Source organism: Uranotaenia lowii, chromosome 1, assembly GCF_029784155.1.
Source record: "Uranotaenia lowii strain MFRU-FL chromosome 1, ASM2978415v1, whole genome shotgun sequence".
NCBI classification, from domain to species: domain Eukaryota; kingdom Metazoa; phylum Arthropoda; class Insecta; order Diptera; family Culicidae; genus Uranotaenia; species Uranotaenia lowii.
In genome coordinates, this window is record NC_073691.1 from 75,365,765 (window position 1) to 75,386,389 (window position 20,625).

Genomic DNA, 20,625 nt, shown 5'->3' on the forward strand with positions numbered 1-20,625 from the left:
CGAAGTCTGCGGTTTATCAAATCATCAGGAAGTTTGGAGAGCACCATACTCTTGAAGATTTGCCAAGATCCGAAACCAGAAGAGGCACAGTTAATTCAAAAAACGAGAAGAAATGTGTTAAGCTTTTGTTGTCACATGAACACAACTCTGTTCGAAGAATTGCCAAGAAACTGAAAATTTCCGTTGGGACCGTCCAAAACATAAAACAAAGAAACCACATTAAGACCTACAGGAAGCAGAGACATCCTAAACGGAGCGCGGAATAGCACGAACGAGCGAAGTAGCGATGTCGGAGACTGGATACGATTTTGAAGAAGCAAAGTCACCGTTCCATTTTGATGAAACTGAATATAGCCGCTCTTCCTGGGCCGCAATTTTTCAACGCAATTGTTGGTAAGGAGGTACCTCATGATAAGCGATCCATTGAAATCGAAAAGTTTAGCAAAAAAGTGCTTGTTTGGCAAGCTATATGCTCTTGCGGAGAAAGAAGTTCGCCATATTTCACAACAGGTACCATCAATGGTGAAAATTATCGCAAGGAATGCATCGAAAAACGCCTTGTTCCTCTTTATCGTCATCATACAAGCCCACCATTGTTCTGGCCTGACCTTGCTTCCGCAATGTTGACATGCAATTCAGTTCTGCGCATATTGTTAAAAAATCCGAGAACAAAATTAGAATGTGTGAAATTTGAAAGAGTGAATTTATGAATCAATCGTTAAGCTGGATAAAAGTGCTGCAACAACCTGAGACACAACAAGGTTTTTTTTAATCCGAATGTCTAAAATCTTCTAACTAAACTAATTCTTTCAGACCTTCCGGCACCCCAGAACCACCATGTGCAGCATTTTCCGCTTCCGTGTTTACATAAAGGCAAGAAAAGAACCCCCCGGGCATATGCTACACTATGCGCCGCGCCGTCGGCAACATTTCTGATCTAATCCGATTACACCGTTCCGAAATCGTTCCACTCGAAAAACGCCGATTGTGTTTGACTTTGGACATCATAATCATATTTGGTGAAGATTCCCAACGAAATGGGATATATAGCTAGATAGGTAAGAAGATGATGACGCGTAGTTTGATCGTAACTTACACTGCAGGATTTATTTCGGATCATTAAACTTGCGCTCATTGTTTAAAATTTGTATTTTTTTTTTAATTTTTATTCGCAGTTTTAGTGTGTTTGTGTTGATTTTGTTTGTATTGCTGTGTGTTTACAATAAATAGCAAATGTTTCCTCGTGTTTTTTTTCTCTGCCTTCAAACAATTCTCTTTCTTCATCGCAATCGAAAATAAAACGAATTGCCAATGGTATTTGATAGCGGGTGCATAAACTTTTATTGATTCTCGTTCATAAACTTGATATCATTGTTTGTTTTTCAATAATAAACCTAATGATAGAACGAGATCCAATTCACTGTTTTATCACTTTATGGTTATGTTTCTTTCGCCAACAAATTTGCTTCCATTTTAAATGCATTGCTTTCCTACTAAATTTGTGTAGTATTAAAAAAAACTGTGAGTTTTTACTTTTCTATTGTTGTTCTGTAAAAATATTTGTTTTCTGCTTAGAGCTTCAAATAGTGTTCTAGTCATGATTTGCATTGCATTTTTTTCGTCCAGTTTTTTTATTATTACTTCTTGAAGGCACTTGAATTTTCTGTTGTTTCAGATTAGTTCATTATGTTTTAGCATGTTAGGGCTTAGCAAACTTATCTATTTTAGCTCGATCGTGCACTTGCTTTGCTTCGATGCTCAACGCACGCACTACATTTGCGTGTAGTTTGTTTTTTGGGGGTGTTACTTTGGGCTAAAAATCACTAGTCTTAGCTAATAGTTTGTGTGTTTTTCAATGGAACTGTTGCTCATGGATGGATGCATCAATGAACAAATGGGTGAGCAGAGATGTGATATATAAAATATGTTTAATGGAAGGATTTTGGTGCAAGTTATTTACAGCGCTTGTGGTTAGCTATCGACATTAGAATATGGTTGAACTATTGTTATTGTACCGTCAAATTGAGTAAGTTTCAACGCTAGGTGTTTTTGCGGACATCTGTAGATTTATTTTAAAACAATGAAAAACTCGAAAAACAAAATAAGACCAAATACAGATAAACAATGTTATGCTTAGAAATTGAGCAATTGAAAATTGATATTTTTTCATGTGCATTTAGAAAACTTAAACAAACTAGATTTCAAGGACGCGTATTTCACCGACTGTTTGATTTTGACCTTGTTATTTTTTTAGATGTGAAAATGGCATCAAAACAAAGAGGAATGGTTTGCTGTGAACAACGTCTAGATGGAACCCATGGATATGAACCATTTAAACACGCAATCATTCTGAAATTTTAGTCCAAATTTCAAAATTTCAAGAAAAACAGTTATCAGACAAAAGAAAATGAAGGAAAATTCAAGTTACATGTACGTTGAATAAAGTATTCAGAAAAGCTCACCTAGACAAAAGAACCAAATTTTTAGAAAATAAATTAAAGGACAGATCGGGTAACTCTTTTGTCTTCATTCTGTATGAATTGAACTTCAAACAGAGGAATTCATAATTTGCGTTTATTGAACTTGGTTTCGTAGTAGGAATAGTTTTTTCTTAACACCCTTCATTCGCAAACACAAACTTGATAGGGCTCCTCTGTCAGGGGCTTGTGATATAGCTCAGTTGGCAAGTCTGTTGTCTCCTGTGCCGATGTCCGCGAGTTCGAGCCCAAGAGCAAACATCGAACACAGTTGTACCGGATAAGTTTTTCAATAACGATCTGCCAACTGTAACGTTGATAAAGTCGCGAATGCCATAAAGATGGTAAAACGACTATAAACGAAACCAAAAAAAAAGCTCCTCTGTCAGTTATGGCTGAAGTCTAGATTTGCTGTTTTCTAAGTCATTTTTCACAATACACAATCTATGATGTAGATATGGTAATTTTCTAGACACCTATTGCTGTAAACAATCAACCGGACGGTACGAATTACTCGAAAATGCATGATGGAAAAAGGATGAAAGTTGATTGCCAAGTTTTGGATTAAATCTATTGTCATTTTCTCTGCGCCTAGACGTCTTTTTCCGCCTGGCATCGGTTATAGCGCGTTCTTATTCTACGGGTATTTGTACAGGTTAAGGAGTGTTATTTCTACACATTCACAGGAAGAAAGACTGCTTCATTCTCAAACTAAGGAAAATACTAATTAAAGGTCCTAAACTCACGACTAAGACGTTGAGTTCAAATAAAACGGGAATGGATACATTGATCTACACAGATGAGTGCATCTCTCTGGAACAAAATGTATCAAAAGACAGTGCAAGACACGTTTTGAGTCAGTCAAGTCAACAAACGAAATGAAATGTTATCCGAAAAAAACCGAACCTAATACTGGGAAATTTAAGATCAAACTATTGTTTCAAAGGGATACTGGTTAGGGAAAGTTTATGACAGCAGCTCGTTTGGATTAGTTGCCTAAATCGTTTTGAGTTCCTATAATATCAATTTTCAGAAAAATCCAAAAGATCTCAAACCGGTAAACAAAAAAAATCCAAAACGATGCCATCGGGATTGAAAAAATACTTTTCTAGTTATTCGATTAGTGTCAAATTAATTTAGGTATGGGCCCGTTGTTGATGATGACATATATTTGCAGAATGTTACGGTGTTTGATGATTAAATGCACTTTTTTTTCGGGATTTCGTATCCATGTGAGGATGTTGTTAGTCAGTTTTTCCTTGCCCTATTTTCGTTGAGAATTTAAAAACAAAATCTTCAAATGGTTAATCACAATCAATTTTTGTCGGCCTTTTTAAAGCACTCTGTTCATCACCGCTGTAGTTGCGTCTCAATCCAATTATGTATATTAGTGACGTATCCGATTTTTAGATAATCCAATCGATCGGCATCGATTGGCAGGCTTGGTACTCGCCAAGCTTTAATGATTAATCAAATGCTTATCTTTTTAGTTAGTTTTTATGATTTTGGTTAATCTTTTTCAATTAGGAAACTAGCCGTTAAGGTTGCGTCGAATTAAAAAACCGCTATCAATGCTAGATTAATCGTATTAGGATGATCTCTCGATTAAAATTTTTCAGTCTTATTATTAATCTGTATTCAGGGTTGATGGGCATGCGTTAGCGTTGTGTGTTTGTTTTTTTTTATGTTTATTTGCTAAATTTTCGCTCGTAATTTTGCAATAAATTTAAAATTATATTCGTTATCCTAACGCTTCGTAAACACAGTTAAAACCAGAGAATTAAAAATGATGATAAAATTGTACAGTTTCCGGTACGAATTGCGCTCGGGGCCTAGTTACAATAATAAATTAGTGGCGTTAGCGGTGTTGTTGTAGTTTTATTTGATTATCGTCCGGCATTTCGCTCCGTCACCGTGTGACGAAAGCTGGAACGCCCCAAATCGATCCCACAATTTTCGATTGATTTCAACAAATTGGAATAATTAAAACTAACTTCAAAGACGAATTAGAAGAAGAAGAAAAAACAAACAAACAAACTATTGCTCACCGGTCCGTGGCAGTCGAATTCGTCCGGTTCCTACCAGCAGTAGTTTCACAGATCGACCATCATGTTCTGGAGTTGCTGCAGGTTGGTGCCGATTTTGGGATTCTCCGGCAGGGTCCGTATCCTCAGCAGCCACGTTTTGCATTCCATGCATTTGCTGACGCGTTCCTCCCGGCTGACGTCGACGCCGATCGTGCAAGCGCCCCACGGATCGGTGTTCTCGCGGATCACCACCAAAAACGTCGTCAGAATGACCCGGAGCATATCGCAGGCGCGGGTGCAATGACTAAAAGGAGAAAAAAGAAAAAAAAAATTTCATGCGAATTGCAGGATATTGAATTATAGGGGAGATTAGGGCATAACGAGCACCCGGGGCGAATTGGGCACCTCTATTTTCTAAGGAAATACGAATTTTCTCAAATAAATTTTCACGAGGAACAGTTTTGTAATGATCTATCATAAAAAAGGGAATCTCCACACACATATCATCTTTACACACATATTTAAAAAAATCTATTAGATTCTCAAGTAAAAAAAATATTATAAATTTTAAGCTCCGAAAAATAAGCTATTATGATCGTTAAATCATCTTGATTTATGTATCATGTACGCAATGCAACATGATGTACACATTGTTCCTTAATTTTCACTATCATTATTTTTTTTTATTTTTCACTGTAATCAATTTTAAAACGCGTTTTTACCATAACTTGTTGACTCGGGGCGAACAGAGAACCATTGATTGGGGCATGATGAGCGTTTTCTGCCGTAGAATATAGCAGCGAGTTCAAGTCGATGAAGTCAACTGAATTATAGAGCTACAGCTTGTCTAGTTTACATTTGACGATTCAGTATGTTGGTAATCAGAAGGCTCGAGTTTGATTCCTGTTGGAAGCGATTTTTTTTCGTTTACCATTCGACATGGAACTTTGGCGACGACTTTTAGCATGAAAACACGGATACGAATTGGAACTTGGAACATTTTAATCTTTGCCCAACAAGGCAACCTGGCACAACTTGCTAGAAAAGCTAGCCGCCTCAAGCTTGAAATTCTGGGACTGAGCGAAGTCCGTTGGCCTAACACTGGAGAACAGAAAACACAGTCCGGGCAAGTTCTGCTTTACTCTGGCATACGAGGAGAACATGCTTCTCGGGAACGAGGAGTTGGTTTCCTGTTAAGCCCGCAGGCCTAAGCGGCCCTCATTAGATGGGAACCGATAAACGAAAGAATAATCGTAGCCAGATTCAGAACACGGGTTAGAAACCTTACAATGGTCCAGTCTTATGCGCCAACTGACGTTGCCAATTTGCAGGAGAAAGAGCATTTTTACAGTCAACTGAACAGCGTGAGAAAATTCCGAAGAGTGACATTCAAATCCACTTAAATGACTTCAACGCAAAGATTGGCTCTGATAATCAGGACCTTGAGCGCATCATGGGGCGACATGGTCTTGGACAGATGAGCGAAAACGGAGAGCTGTTTGTAGAATTTTGTGGCAACAACAACATGGTGATCGGTGAATCGCACTTCCCCATCGACCAGCACATAATGTCACTTGGATATCCCGAGATGGCCGGACAGAAAATCAAATTGAACACATCTGCATCAGCCGAAATTGAAAAAGGGGCCTTCTTGATGTCCGCAACAAACGAAGCGCAGATATAGCATTTGACCATCACCTTGTCTATGGCTGGATACAACTGAGAGTTGCACGTGTCCAACGACACGAAGAGAAAGTCGGGAATTCAGAGATTCCGATCCTCGGAATTGCTGACAGACGGAACAGTCGAAAAACAGTGGTGTGGAATCAAGAATGCCTTTATCACGACGAGTCATGGTATTCTCGGTAAAGTTTGTGGAAGAAGAAGTGAATGGATGTCGGATGAATCTAGGAGGATGGTCGATGATCGGAGAAAGGCAAAAGTCGGAACTGAGCAGGCATGTACCAGGTCCAGGGAAGCAAATCCAACTGATCTGATACTGATAACTGATTTATCCCTTGTGATACACTTAGCGATGAATATGAGAAAGCGATTACTTCTCATCTGTTTCCTTTGACGCTAAAGATAACTCGCTACACATTATTTTGTCTCCGACGGTCCACCAACAGATGAAAAAATTTTAAAATGCTCACACTGAAGCAAACCGACTGAATCGATTATGACATCAGCAGAAAAGGCTAACTGAAATAGTTAAATAGATAGGTAAATTTTGAAATTCTCGGGCGTAATGTCTAAAGAAAGCGCTCGTCGCGATGATAAATCAATGTTTGGGGGTTCTGGTAACTAGTAATAGGTGACGAAAAAATGTGTCGCGAGATCGCTAGTACAAGCTACTAGTGTTAGTACCGCGAGAAATTAGTTTAACTCCGATTTCAACTTTCAACCGGTCAAGTGGAAGGGTTTGACTTGTAGATAACGAAAAATAGTGTCGCGAGATCGCTAGTACAAGCTACTAGTGTTAGTACCGCGAGAAATTAGTTTAGCTTCGATAAGGACTTGCGACCCCTCTAGTGAAAGGGTTTGACGTGTAGGTAACGAAAAATAGTCTCGCGAGATCGCTAGTACCAGCTACTAGAGTTAGTACCGCGAGAAAATAGTTTAACGACGATTTCAACTTTCGACCGGTCAAGTGAAAGGGTTTGACTTGTAGATAACGAAAAATAGTGTCGCGAGATCGCTAGTACAAGCTACTAGTGTTAGTACCGCGAGAAATTAGTTTAACTCCGATTTCAACTTTCAACCGGTCAAGTGGAAGGGTTTGACTTGTAAATGACGAGAAATAGTTACGCGAGATCGCTAGTACAAGCTACTAATGTTAGTACCGCGAGAAGTTTCTCGTTGTAATCGTAGTTAGTTTAAACTAGTTAGTTTAGCTCCGATTTCAACTTTCGACCGGTCAAGTGAAAGGCTTTGAAATCTAGGTGACAAAAATTTGAAACGTGAGTTCGCTTGACCAAGTTACTAGTGTCATTACTGGTAGAAATAATCCACTAGTACTAAGTTGTACAAGCTTGTATCAAGAAACTGCTTAAATAAATTCTCATCAATTTTTAATAATCGGGTCGCAAGTTCAAATCGAGCTAACTTATTTTCTGTCGGTTTTAACTCTAGAAGCTTGTACTAGCGGATTCACGACACTAGTTGTCGTCCCTACAGGTCAAACCCTTTCACGAGAGGCGTCGAAAGTTGATATCGGAGCTAAACTAATTACTCGCTGTGCTAACACTAGTAGCTTGTACTAGCGATCTCGCGACAATATTTTTCGTCACCTACAAGTCAAACCCTTTCACTTGACCGGTCAAAAGTTGAAATCTGAGCTAAACTGATTTCTTGCGGTACTAACACTAGTAGCTTGTACTAGCGATCTCGCGACAATATTTTTCGTCACCTACAAGTCAAACACTTTCACTAGAGGGGTCGCAAGTTGAAATCTGGGCTAATCTAATTTCTCGCGGTACTAGCACTAGAAACTTGTACTAGCGATCTGCTAACACTAATTTTGTCACCTCCAAGCAAAACCCATTCACTAGACGGGTCGCAAGTTACAATCGGAGCTTAAATAAACGAAACCATCTATTGAATTAAACAAATAAATCTGAATGCACAAAATGACCAATTTTCTCTTTTTACTACTTGCGAGGAAGGGAGAACTTATCCTTAACGTTACACTTACCGATAAGTTTGAATCGGAATGCAAAACTAATCGAGAGCAAATTTGTTAATGATGAGTATGAGTACAGTACACTGGTGGATGAAAATCTCCTTCACGGGTGTTTTCATCGGCAAGTTCTAACGAAAGATAACGATTTTTTGATTCCCTGATAAGATCACGCATGATTTCCGAAATTTCGTCGACTATAGCACGCCACGACTGTTCGTCGCGACACATTTCACTCTCAACATTTTTAGCGATCAATTTTTGCCGATTCGTCCGTATCTACGCATTCCGGGCAATAAGGCGAGCTGATAAGCTTAAACCGATGAAGGTATTGCTTAAAGTATCCATGACCCGAAAGGAACTGCGTCAGGTAGGAGTTGACCTCTCCATATTTTCGATTTACCCAGTCTGAAAGTCGCGGGATTAGCCTATGCGTCCATCTTGCGTTGTTCGATGCGTCCCATTGCTCCTGCCACTTGAACATTGACGTTGCTCGTTGAATTTTACGTACAAAGCTCTTGCTTTGTAACACTCCATATCTTCCGCCAGAGTTATGTCGATTGGGGTTAGCCCGCGATGACTAAAGCTGAATCTGCTGATATGGTCCTGTATGCACAGGAAACTCGCATGGCTATCAGCCGATGTGTGCTCCGTAATTTGGTTCTGTTGCGCTCTACCTCTGTCGCGGAGCTCCTGGCAGCTCCTCCGTATCGTAGTTTCGACAGTGCCACGCTCCTCGCAGCGAGACGTTTCTTGTTACTCTTTGGACCATGGCAGTTCTGCATAATCCAGGCCAATGAATCTATGACTTTTGAGGCACTTTCACAACAGTATTTGACATGCGCACCAAAGCCTTAGCGATTGTCGACCATTACTCCAAGGTACATATTTCAGCTGCTGTTTCGAAGATGTCGTGTGTCCTCCAACAGTAATCTCCATGTGTGGCACAACTCTTTTATTGGTCACGAGTAGAACTTCGGTTTTATGGTGATCTAATGCGTCTGTACGATCATGGATGCCCTGGGGGTTTCCCAGGTTTCGGTAGTAATATCACAGAGAACAGACGTACAAGCTAGCCCACGAAACTTGTGTAAAATTTCCAACGATAGTTTTGAACAATTTTTCTGTTTCTTTTGGCTGGGCCTTTTCGAAAACTGGCCACCTGAAAATTTGATTTGTAACTTTTGAACGGCACAATAGATTGCACTATTTCAAGTCAATTTCTAACGTATTTTTTGAATGTCAGCATTTGAAATTTTACGCACTTTTTGGGGGATTTTTTGTTCGAGCTTGTACGTCTGTTCACTGTGGTAATATCAAGTTCGCCGTTTTCCAAGAATTGAGAAAAGATCCCTCGTCGAGACACTTTTGTAGCACCACTTTGAAGGTATCCGGAATGGTTTGTACCGCTACCTTCCAGGGGTACCAGGAGTACCAGGGGCCTTATTCACCGCAAGTTTCTTAGCGATAGCCACAAGTTCCTCGTTCGTTACTGGGTCGATGTCGTGGGCACCCGCATCGTACGGGGAAAGTGGCCACTGCTTCGAGCCATGCTGCGGGAAAAGATGTGCAACGATCTCTTTCAGTTTTTCCGGACACTTTTCGTTCGGCGACCTTGGGCCACCGAATCTCGCCAGTGCAACTCTATAGGCTTAGCCCCATGGGTTATCATCTACGATCTGGCATAACGCTCTGTAGCAGTTCTCTTTGCCTGTTTTAACAGCTCATTTAAGTGCCACCCTGGCTGCTCGATAAACGGCACCTTCTCTCGTTTCTCTATCGGCTTCGTTTCTTGCCCATTGAGCTCGTCGTCTGGCTTTTAGGCAGCTAGTACGAAGCTCAGCAATTTCTGAGGTACACCAGTAAGCTGGTCGTCGCCACCACTTTGTTGTATTCCTTCTGGGCATGGTCATGTCGCACACCGCTATCATCATTTTCTTCAGCTGCTCAGCATTATGGACCTGCGATGCTTCCTACATGTTTAAAGCTTCGGTGCACACTTCTTTATCGAAAGCTTTGTCTTCCATCTCCGCTCATGGACTGGCAGTTGCCTTACTGCCACCGGATTTCGGTCTTCTACGCTGTAACGAAGCCTTGATGATCTCTCTGTGCGGATTATCGTCACACACTTTCCAATTTATGTCAGTTTTTAATTATGGGCTCGCAAAGGTGAAATCTATAACTGACGTTCTGTATAGTATTCCATGCTTGCGATAGGTGCTGATAGATCCAGTGTTGCACAGCTCAACCTTCAGTGTCGTGAAAGACTCTAGTAAACTCTAGTTAACCGCCCAAGCGTTGAAGTCTCCTCCTACTACTACAGGGGACCTTCCTGTCAGTTCATGAGTGAGTTCATCCAACATTGTGTTGAACTCCCCGATCGTCCATCTTGGTGGAGGAGCGTAGCAGTTACAGAAAAAGATGCCGTTAATTTTAGCAATCACGAATCCGTCCCGAGAATCTACCACTGTCTCCTGGATAGGAAAACGTCGTGACAGAGTGGGGTAACTGGCGAGGCATAACGTTGATCTGTACAACCCTCACAGTACTCTGCAAAGTGATCCTGAACAGGATCCAGAAGAAAATTGACGCTACCCTCCGACGGCAACGGGCTGGATTCCGATCCGGTCGATCATGTGTGGACCACATCACAACGCTACGAATCATACTGGAACAAATAAACGAATTTCAGTACTCTCTTCTGTTGGTGTTCGTTAATTTCGAAAAAGTATTCGACCGATTGAACCAAGAAAACATTTGTGTGACTCTAAGGCGACGAGGAGTCTCAGAGAAACTAGTCCATCTTATCGAAGCACAGTACGAGGCATTTTCGTACAAGGTCTTGCATGAAGGTGTCTTGTCTGATCCAATCCTGGTAAATGCTGTAATCTTATCACCGCTACTGTTTCGTAATTCTCTTTGGATGACATATTGACTGGATCGATTTACTGTAGACCAAACCGAGGATTGCCATGGAATCCTTCGACAATGGAGCAACTAAACGACCTTGACCTGGCTGACGATATTGTTTTGCCCGCCCAAAGAGAACAAAACATGCAGAGCAAACTCGACGACCTTACCGAAGGCTCCAAGGCAGCAGGTCTCAAAATCAATGTCGGAAAGACCAAGTCGATGGAAATCAACACAGTAAATCCTTCCAATTTCGTGGTAGCTGGGCAACAGGTTGGGAAAGTGGAGCGCAACCAGTATCTTGGTAGCCAGATTACGCCTGATGGTGGTACCAAGAAAGACATCAAAACCCGGATTAGAAAAGTCCGATTAAAGTCTCCGGAACATCTGGCGCTCACGCCAAATCTCTCTACGAACTAAAATCCGAATCTTCAACTCAAACGTCAAATCCGTATAGTTGTACGGGTGCGAAACTTGGTGCACATATGCGGTGACGCCGCGAAAACTGCAAGTATTTGTGAGATTCGGGAACGTAAGTGGAGATGGATTCGGCACTCGCGGCGAAAAGATTTGTAGAGAGGCTCTGGAATCCAGAAGGCATCGAAGAAGAGGCAGACCCAGAAACTCGGTGCGGCGAAGCCTAGCCGCCGAAATACGAACTGTCGACGAGAGTCTTGACTGGGACCAAGTGAAGACGCTGGCTCCGGATCGTCAACAGTGGAGGTCTTTTACCACGCCCCCATGCACCGGAGAATCGACGCAGGACCATTAAGTAAGTAAGTAAGCTTTTCACACGTTCAACACAGATCTGCCGTTTTATCAATCTTAATGTCATTCATATGCGATCCGTTTTTTCTTTGAGATTGATATGTTGCCTTTAAAGATATGTAGTTAAAAATCAATTTTCAAAAATTTTAAATATTTTGTGAAATGTAAGCGAAACTGTGAATTGAAACATTAGTTGAATAATTTTAATTAAAAATTTTGAAATACCAATCAACCTTCTCGAAAACCATGAGAAAGATTGGTGTTTTCTCTACTCTGTAAAATATGGCAATTCTAAACAAATGTGAATTGTGATTTATAACTTAGCTTTTGAAACTTAAGAGGAAAACGAAAACAAAATATACAATATAAGCTCGTTTTCCATTTCCTTTAAATATATTGGGTTGGTACATTAAAAAATTTGATTACAATAAATATCAACCGAAAATGAGAACTGTCAATCAGGGACATTATCGATAGATTCACTTAAATTTGCTTTTCGAGTAAAACTGTACTTCTAAAATTTTGATGAAAATCACACTAAAACATATTTTCTTACAAAGGCAATTGAAAATAACTAAATATTCAAGTATTCAACTTTTTAAAAGTAGTACAGAATTGTTAACTGGTTTCTGAATGGACTAGAATACATATTTCTATTGCTTCTCTTGAATCGTAACAGTATATGCTTCATAATGCCATACTCCCTTTTATTTAGCCTAGATTATTTAAAATGGCTGCCATTCAATTTCCGGTTTACCGAACTGAAAACTGGAAATGCTAATAATAATCCTTCAAGCCCTCCACAACAGGGAGGTCCTAGGCAATAATAACAGCGTTTTTGTTCAACATCTCCTCCCCTTCAGACTGCCGGTAGTTTTCCGGTTCAACAATCACTGGGCCACTCTGCGCATTGCATTATAGTCGATTTAGCTGCTCTACGAAAGTTGTAATAGATACGTTCTTTCGTTATCCATCATCAGTAACAACAAAAAATCTAATAATCTCTCATCGCCTCTCGAAAAGTAAGCAACCAAAAAAATCTCGCCCGACCCGCTTTCGATCCCTCGTATTGTGAGAGGCTTTATCGGAAAGTAGGTACGCGCAAGGAGCACTTCAAAATTCGACACTGAATGGGAACCCCTTATATATTCCCGAGGTGAGACCCTTGTCGGAACGTCACTTCCAAAGTGACGGAGTTGTTGGATAATAAATAAAGCAGCAACAACGATATAAACAAGCAGCTTTCGCACCCGGCGCAAAATTGTAGCTCATTTTCCAATTGATACACGCCGTATACACAAACATTTTTTGTTTCCTGCTTTCGGAAGGTTTTCGAGCATAGAACAGAAAACTTGTTTTCTACCATCCCGATGCCGTTGGCCCTGAATGGAGGCTCTAAGGATTGTTATAATGCGTACTCCCATTTATTCATTGAGAAATTGACAGCAGATTCGGGACAAATGCTATGAAGTATAGGAGTATAGTTTTGGGAAGTAGAATAGAAGCAAAAAAAAATAGATGACAAACATTAACGGAGTTGTATCTTCAAACGAGATCATAATCGCATCAAGGGAACAGAGAGTAGTAGGTATCAAATGTCTGGCAAAGTTGATGGACAGATTGACATGTCCTTGCGAAATTTCATTAATCTTAGAGCTCTTTTTGTTTGAGCAATTGGAAAAAAAAGTCCACGGTCTACAAGAAGTATTCTGTTACTGTTTGAAATCATGGAAATTAACTTTAAACAAAAATGTAACGATGACAATGCGGAAAACCATTCTAAACATAAACAGTTATAAATCCAAATGAAGAAAATAATATTAACTAAGTGAAACTGAATTAAAATACGGGTGTATCGAATTCAGGAGAGCGATTTCAAATCCCGTCGGAAGTCTTTTTATTCGTTTTAATGATTTTTAAGCTATAGGGATAGATTGAAGTATTCCTGTTGTAATAATTTAAAGATGGTGTGGAAGAAGCTCATCATCGAAAATTTATTTAAACCTTTGGCCAGTTTTAAACAATTTTTAAATAGGGTAATCGTCTCCTACGTATGATGAAAACTCATGTGCAGAAAATTATTTTAAAAAAAGTTGAGAATGAATATGAAATTTGATTTATTTTATGATGACTTATTAGAAACACGATAGTTTTTTACAAAACCAAAGCTTTTTTAAACAGCTTAAAAAATTGAAGTCATTCTAAGGGTACAGAACGGGGAACTGGAATGAAGGGAGAAAATTCGTCAATGATCACACAAATTGTGCAGCCAATGATTGAATTTGTGGTAATTTGTGGCAATTTGTTAGAGAGAATTAGAAGGTTTGAGTTCAAATGAGAGAAAACAATGCTCGGAGAGAGTGAAAATGTGCTAATTGTTGCAAATTGTTGCAATTTGTAAAGCAGTTGTGGAATATTGATCATAACCACTCCAAATGCGAAGAATTCTCTCTTGATTTCAATTCCTTGGTACAGAACACCGAATTGCAATAGAGAGAGAATTCTTTGCATTTGGACTGGTGATGATCGAAATTCCACAACTGCTTCACAAATTGCAACAATTCGCACATTTTCTCTCTCTCTAAGAACTGGTGTCTCTCATTTTAACTCAAACCTTCTCATTTTCCCGCACAAATCGCCACAAATGACCACAATTTCAATCATTGGCTGCACAATTTGTGTGACCATTGACGTACCTTCTCCATTTATCTTACGCTATGGTACCATCTTGAAATCCAATATTGCGGCTTCCGCTCAATTTTGTAAATGACTGAAAATCGCATGAAAAATCTTTCAAAACTATGACAAAAATGTAGCAAAATTATCATAAAAATATGGCATAAATATGACAACATGACAATGACAAAAAAAACGAAAACATGGCAAATGTGATGAAAATATGACAAAAATTGAGAAAAATATGGCAAAAATTTGATAACTTGGACCATAAAATGACAAAGACATGATAAAAAAAATATGAAAAATGGCAGGAATTTGACAATAAAATGAAAAAATGACATAACTATTAAAAAAAATGACATTATAATGCCAAAAAATTTACTCACATGACAAAACTCCAAAAAAAAAACAATTGGCAATATTATGGAGCGACAGAAGTCTGACAATACTTTGACAAAAATATTACAAATAAGATAAAAATATAGACAAAAAATATTACAAATAAAATAAAAATATGACAAAAATACGACAAAAATATGACAAATGTGACAAACTATGATAAAAATTGACAAAACTTGGTTATAGTCATGTCATATTTTTGTCATTTTATTGTTAATTTTTGTCATAATTTTGAAGTTGTTTAATGTGTAGTACTTTCATCGGGATTTTCTAAATATTGTTTGCCTTTTTTTGTTATATCCTGAAGTCCGAACCACATACGACTTATTTTTTTTAAACATTCAACCTAAGTAAATTGCAATTAAATATGCATCAAATCTGCAATTTATGCTTGAAATATAGCAAAAATTTTATACCTTTGACAATAAAATGTCAAAGTCATGGCCAAAGTATTAAAAAAAAATTAAAAAAATATGACAAATGGCAGAAATTTGCAATAAAATGTTATATTATAGTTCTGTCATATTCTTGTCATTTTATTGTCAAGTTTTGTCATAATTTAGTAGTTGTTTAATTTGTTGTATTTCGTCAGGATTTTCTCATACGATGGTCAAAATATTTTCAAAGTTTTGTCTTTATTTTTTGTAATATCCTGTACCACATACACTGAAAAAAAATCACGGTATTCTGAAATAAATAAAAATGTTTAATTTTACCATGCGCTAGTTTTGTCGATATAAATAAAGTATTGATTATTTTGACGATCTTTTGGTTAATTTTACTATGCGAACCAGAAAAACATATGGTAAACTAAAATGAAAAAGAGGTTTAATTTTACCATGCTCAAAATTTGTCGATATAAATACAATTTTAGTGAATTTTACCATGCGAACCAGAAAAAATGTGATAAACCTAAATAAAAAAAAGAGGTTTAATTTTACCATATGCAGCATTTTTCGCATTTGAATAATATTTTGGTTATCGTGAACAATACTCTGGTAAATTTTACCATGGATGTCAATAGCCAACATACTTCCATTGTGTCATTTAGCACTTAGTTTTTTTCTTGCCTCGGCTGTAAAAAAATCGGCTGTTTAAATTTAGGAATAAAATTGATTATGTGCTCTGTATCTTGAAGGTAAGTATTTTGGTGTGGAATATGTAACCAAAAAATATCACTTTTTATCTATCCACAGAAAACCATTACAATCTGGAGCGTAAGCAGAGTCATCAATGATGGAAGCTAATTTCAACAGTTTATAAAATGTTCAAGGGTAAGTGAATTTTATAAGTAATTTTGTGCAATATTTAACATTCCATTAAAAAAAAATTTCACGATGATTGGAAACAGCCAAAATAAAATCTTAGGACAATTACGCAGCACTGGAGGCCACATTAGGTTTTTGGCGTATGTTTCCTGATCTTTTAAACCGAATAATAAGAGAAGAGAATAATCATAATGATGGATTAATAAAACAGCATTTCAAAAATTTAAATTGTTTCATTGAATGCATGGATTACTACTAAAATTACAATATTTTGTAATAATAACCATGGCATGGTGAAATTGAACGTCATTAAGCCGTAACGCACCATAACGTAAACACATGGTAATTTTAAACAAACTAATGTTCAAGATAAACAAATACTTACTCGAAAAAAATCTATCTGTTTTTATTTTTAAATTCAGCCTTGGATATGGTAACGTTTACTATGATTTTTCTTTCAGTATACGACATATTTTTTTTAACACTCAACTTAAGTAAATTGCAAGTAATATGCATCAAATCTTCAATTTATGCTTGAAATATAGCAAAAATTTGATACCTTTGACAATAAAATGACAAAGGCATGGCCAAAGTATAAAAAAAAATAAATGAGAAATGGTAGAAATTTGATAATAAAATGTTAGATATATTATTGTTCTGTCATTTTTTTGTCATTTTATTGTCAATTTTTGTCATATTTTAGCAGTTGTTTAATTTGTTGCATTTTCGTCAGGATTTTCTCATACGATTGTCAAAATATTTTCAAAGTTTTGCCTTTATTTTTTGTCATATCCTGAATCACATACGACTTTTTTTTTTTGTTGAACACTCAACTTAAGTATATTGTAATTTAATATGCATCAAATCTGAAATTTATGCTTGAAATATAGTCAAAATTTGATACCATTGACAATAAAATAACACAGACATGGTAAAAGTATAAAAAAAAAATATAAAAATATGACAAATGGCAGAAATTTGGCAATAAAATGTTATATTATAGTTCTGTTATATTTTTGTCATTTTATTGTCAATTTTTGTCATAATTTTGAAGTTGTTTAAATTATCGTATTTTCATCAGGATTTTCTCATATGATTGTCTAAATCTTCGAAATGAAGAGTTAATCACCGTAAATTTGTTTAATGAAATTATTTTATCGGCTATATCGGTGAAATTGTATATTCTTTGAGAAAGAATATTTAGGAATTGAAAGAATATAGACGGATAGAAGATTAGAATAAGGTGAAAGATGTTGAAAATGAGCGGGAGGGTAATTTTAATTTGAAAACTTTTCATCACATTTCATCGTTTTGTTCCTCACGGGCCTACTACCTTGCAGTGGTTGATACTGATAGAGTTGTAGCAACCACCACACAATAGTAGGCCTAGCGTGGTTCGTCCCACAAGCGGAAACTTGCAGTACGAACGAACCTAATCTTCTATCCGTCTATATTCTTTCAATTCTTAAATATTCTTTCTCAAAGAATATACAATTTCACCGATATAGCCGATAAAATAATTTCATTAAACGATTGTCTAAATCTTTTCACAGTTTTGCCTTTTTTTGTTATATCCTTAAGTCCGAACCACATACGACAAATTTTTTTTAAACACTCACCCTAAGTAAATTGTAAATTTATATGCATCAAATCTGCAATTTATGCTTGAAAAATGACAAAAATTTGATAACTTTGACAATAAAATGACAAAGACATGGCCAAAGTATAAAAAATATAAAATAAAAATATGACAAATGGCAGAAATTTGACTAATGAGTGATAAAAAATTTACAATAATGACTTAACTAGAAAAAATATTTGACTACATTATGGAAAATATGACAAATGTGATAAAAATATTACAACTATAAATACAAATAAGGGGTTGTTCACTAATTACGTAAGCACATAGGGGGGGGGGGTGGGGGGGTTTCATATTTCCTTACGATCTCTTACTAGGGGGGTAGGGGGGGTTTCCAAAAATCTTACGTAAGAAATGTTACATTAAAAATTAATCACAGCCACAGCCATACGAAACTATATTACCCAGGTTTTTTTTTACTCTTTACCTATTTGTTGGTAAATTTTGATGTTATGCTATTTATCTTTGAGTGAATTTGATTAATAAAACAATTGCAAGTTCTATAAAATTCATAGAGAACCAATTCAAACGAACATGCCATCAAAAATACTAAATCACATTTTTAAAAAAAGATCGTCGCTTTTCGCTTTCCATCATAAAAATCTTTTTAATTGAGAAATTTATAGAAACAAAAAGGAAAATGGCGCGTTGTGACACCACGATTTGAATCCATCATATTTCGAAAATGTCTTCATCCAGAAAAAATCTTTAAAAATTCATATGGCGCGCTTTAAATAATGCATTTCTAGACAGTTTTTTCAGTGTTAGACACGACCAACTCTAAATTTTACAAAAGAATAACCAAAAAATCCTAAAACTATATCGCTTACTGTTGAATAAGTCTGAGTTTTTAGGTAAGTTGACGACTTGATTGTCGTTAAACATTTTTGCCCCATCTCTAGTAGTACAGAATGATTTTTTTTAAAGATTTTTAAGATTTTCAGGTAAAAAACACCTTGTGCTAACCTGATCTCTCTTTTTGAAATTGGAGTTCAGATTTTATATTGTTTATTCGATTGTGGAAATTTATTGAAAATTATTGCTACTCCAAACATGCTACGTCTTGAATGATGTTTTCTTTAATCGTTTATGATATTTCACCTGTTGTTTTGTATAGATTGTGCTTTTCAAATACAGTTTTTTTACTTTACTTAAGAAGAGTGCTTTGCTTTGAAGCATGTATGTAACATTTTTAATATTTTCAAGCTATTTTTGAAAATAAGGTGTAAATTTCTCAAAGAATAAAAGACGTAAGATCTTACCAGGGGGGGAGGGGGGGTTTTGAAAAATCTTACTTTGTCTTACCAGGGGGGGAGGGAGGGTTGAAAATTTCCAAAATCGTGCTTACGTAATTAGTGAACGGCCCCTAAAAATGGCAAACATGACAGAAATTGATAATAAAATGACAGAAATATGACAATACTTTAACAAAAATATTACACAAAAGATAAAAATATAACAAAAATATGACAAAAAAGACTAATATATGACAAATGTGATGAATATGACAAAAAATTAACAAAACTTCATCATACCTAGTTCTGTCATATTTTTGTCATTTTAAAGTCAATTTTTATAGTTGCTAAATTTGTCGTGTTTTTGTCATAGTTCTGTCGGATTTCCTTCAGATGATTGTCAAAATATGTTCATAGTTTTGTCGTACTTTTTGTTTCGATTATAGTCGTTTTAACATCTTCATGCCATTCACAACTTAAATCAACGATGCAGTTGGCGGAAAACTACCCAGCCAACATGAAATCGTAAAAGAAATCATCGTCGAACTCGTATATAGATGCAACTCAAATCGGAATCGTAAATATGTACACTTACCATTCGACCATATCGTTTATTCATCGTAGAAGATGCAACATCCCAATGAAATACGACTTAGCTACGATATGTTGAATGAAGTGGTATTTAGTTCCACCGATGTCAAATGAAATCTTATAACGATCGCATAAGATTTCTTAAGAAGCATTTTTTGGTACACAAATTACTTTCGAATCGAAATCGTAAATGACTTCGAATAAATTCGTAAAGAATACTACGTAAGCATCATCTTTCGTATCACGTTGTATGTTTACAAGAATGTCACATTAGTAGGCAAATTAACACCGTGTCTTTCGGATATAGCTACAAATATTATAACAAAGTATAATTATAATCGTATAATCGGTCACTTTACCCACGATATAAATATATTTAATGCGATCAAATCAGATTCGTATTAACAGATACTTAGCGTTCGCCCACATCTCATGATGATATTAAAACTTCATCGTGATAAATCGTGTTCAGTGGATGTGCAATTTTGCAATCGTGCTTGCAATTTTGTATCAGCATTTGAATTTTGTCAAAGTTGACGACTAAAGCAAACAAGCAAACGGATGAAATAAAATAATAAAGGTAGGTTTTGGAAAAACAACGTTGGACAGAAACCTCACTAACATTTTCCTTTCAGAAATAACAGGATTACTCTCGCCTACTAGGCTCAGATTAAAAAAAACCCGCCGGATAGTTACCCGACGATTTGCATGTGCATACTACGAGTATCAAGAAATGTTCACGGACAGAATTGTGGCCCGGCAATTTCCGCTGTAAACCCGAAAGAAAGAGGCGTCAAAGATCCTGAGGGAGGCATGGAGGCGGTGGCAGTTAGGAAAGTAGCGAGCGGGACAATGCCCGGTTGCGGTACGTACGAAAATATATGTAGTGCATTTCAATGTTAGTTATAATTAAAAATCAGTTAAAATCATCAACTAATTTTATTTTTTCC

General features: G+C 36.9%; 1 protein-coding gene across 3 annotated transcripts in view; it reads right to left on the minus strand.

Moving 5' to 3' along the window:
* Positions 1 to 1,173: 1,173 nt before the first annotated feature.
* The window catches only part of LOC129753739 (katanin p80 WD40 repeat-containing subunit B1), a 53,626-nt gene continuing 34,174 nt past the window's right edge, over positions 1,174 to 20,625 (minus strand). Inside the window, exons 6-7 of one of the 3 annotated variants that reach the window (XM_055749600.1) lie at positions 4,526 to 4,808; positions 1,174 to 4,466 (exon numbers count right to left, since the gene is read on the minus strand). In XM_055749600.1, the coding sequence (XP_055605575.1) occupies positions 4,571 to 4,808 (238 nt within the window). In that variant the 3' untranslated portion in view covers positions 1,174 to 4,466; positions 4,526 to 4,570. Of the gene's footprint in view, positions 4,809 to 20,625 lie in introns of all 3 variants that reach the window. The other 2 variants (XM_055749594.1, XM_055749587.1) reach the window with 2 other exon arrangements.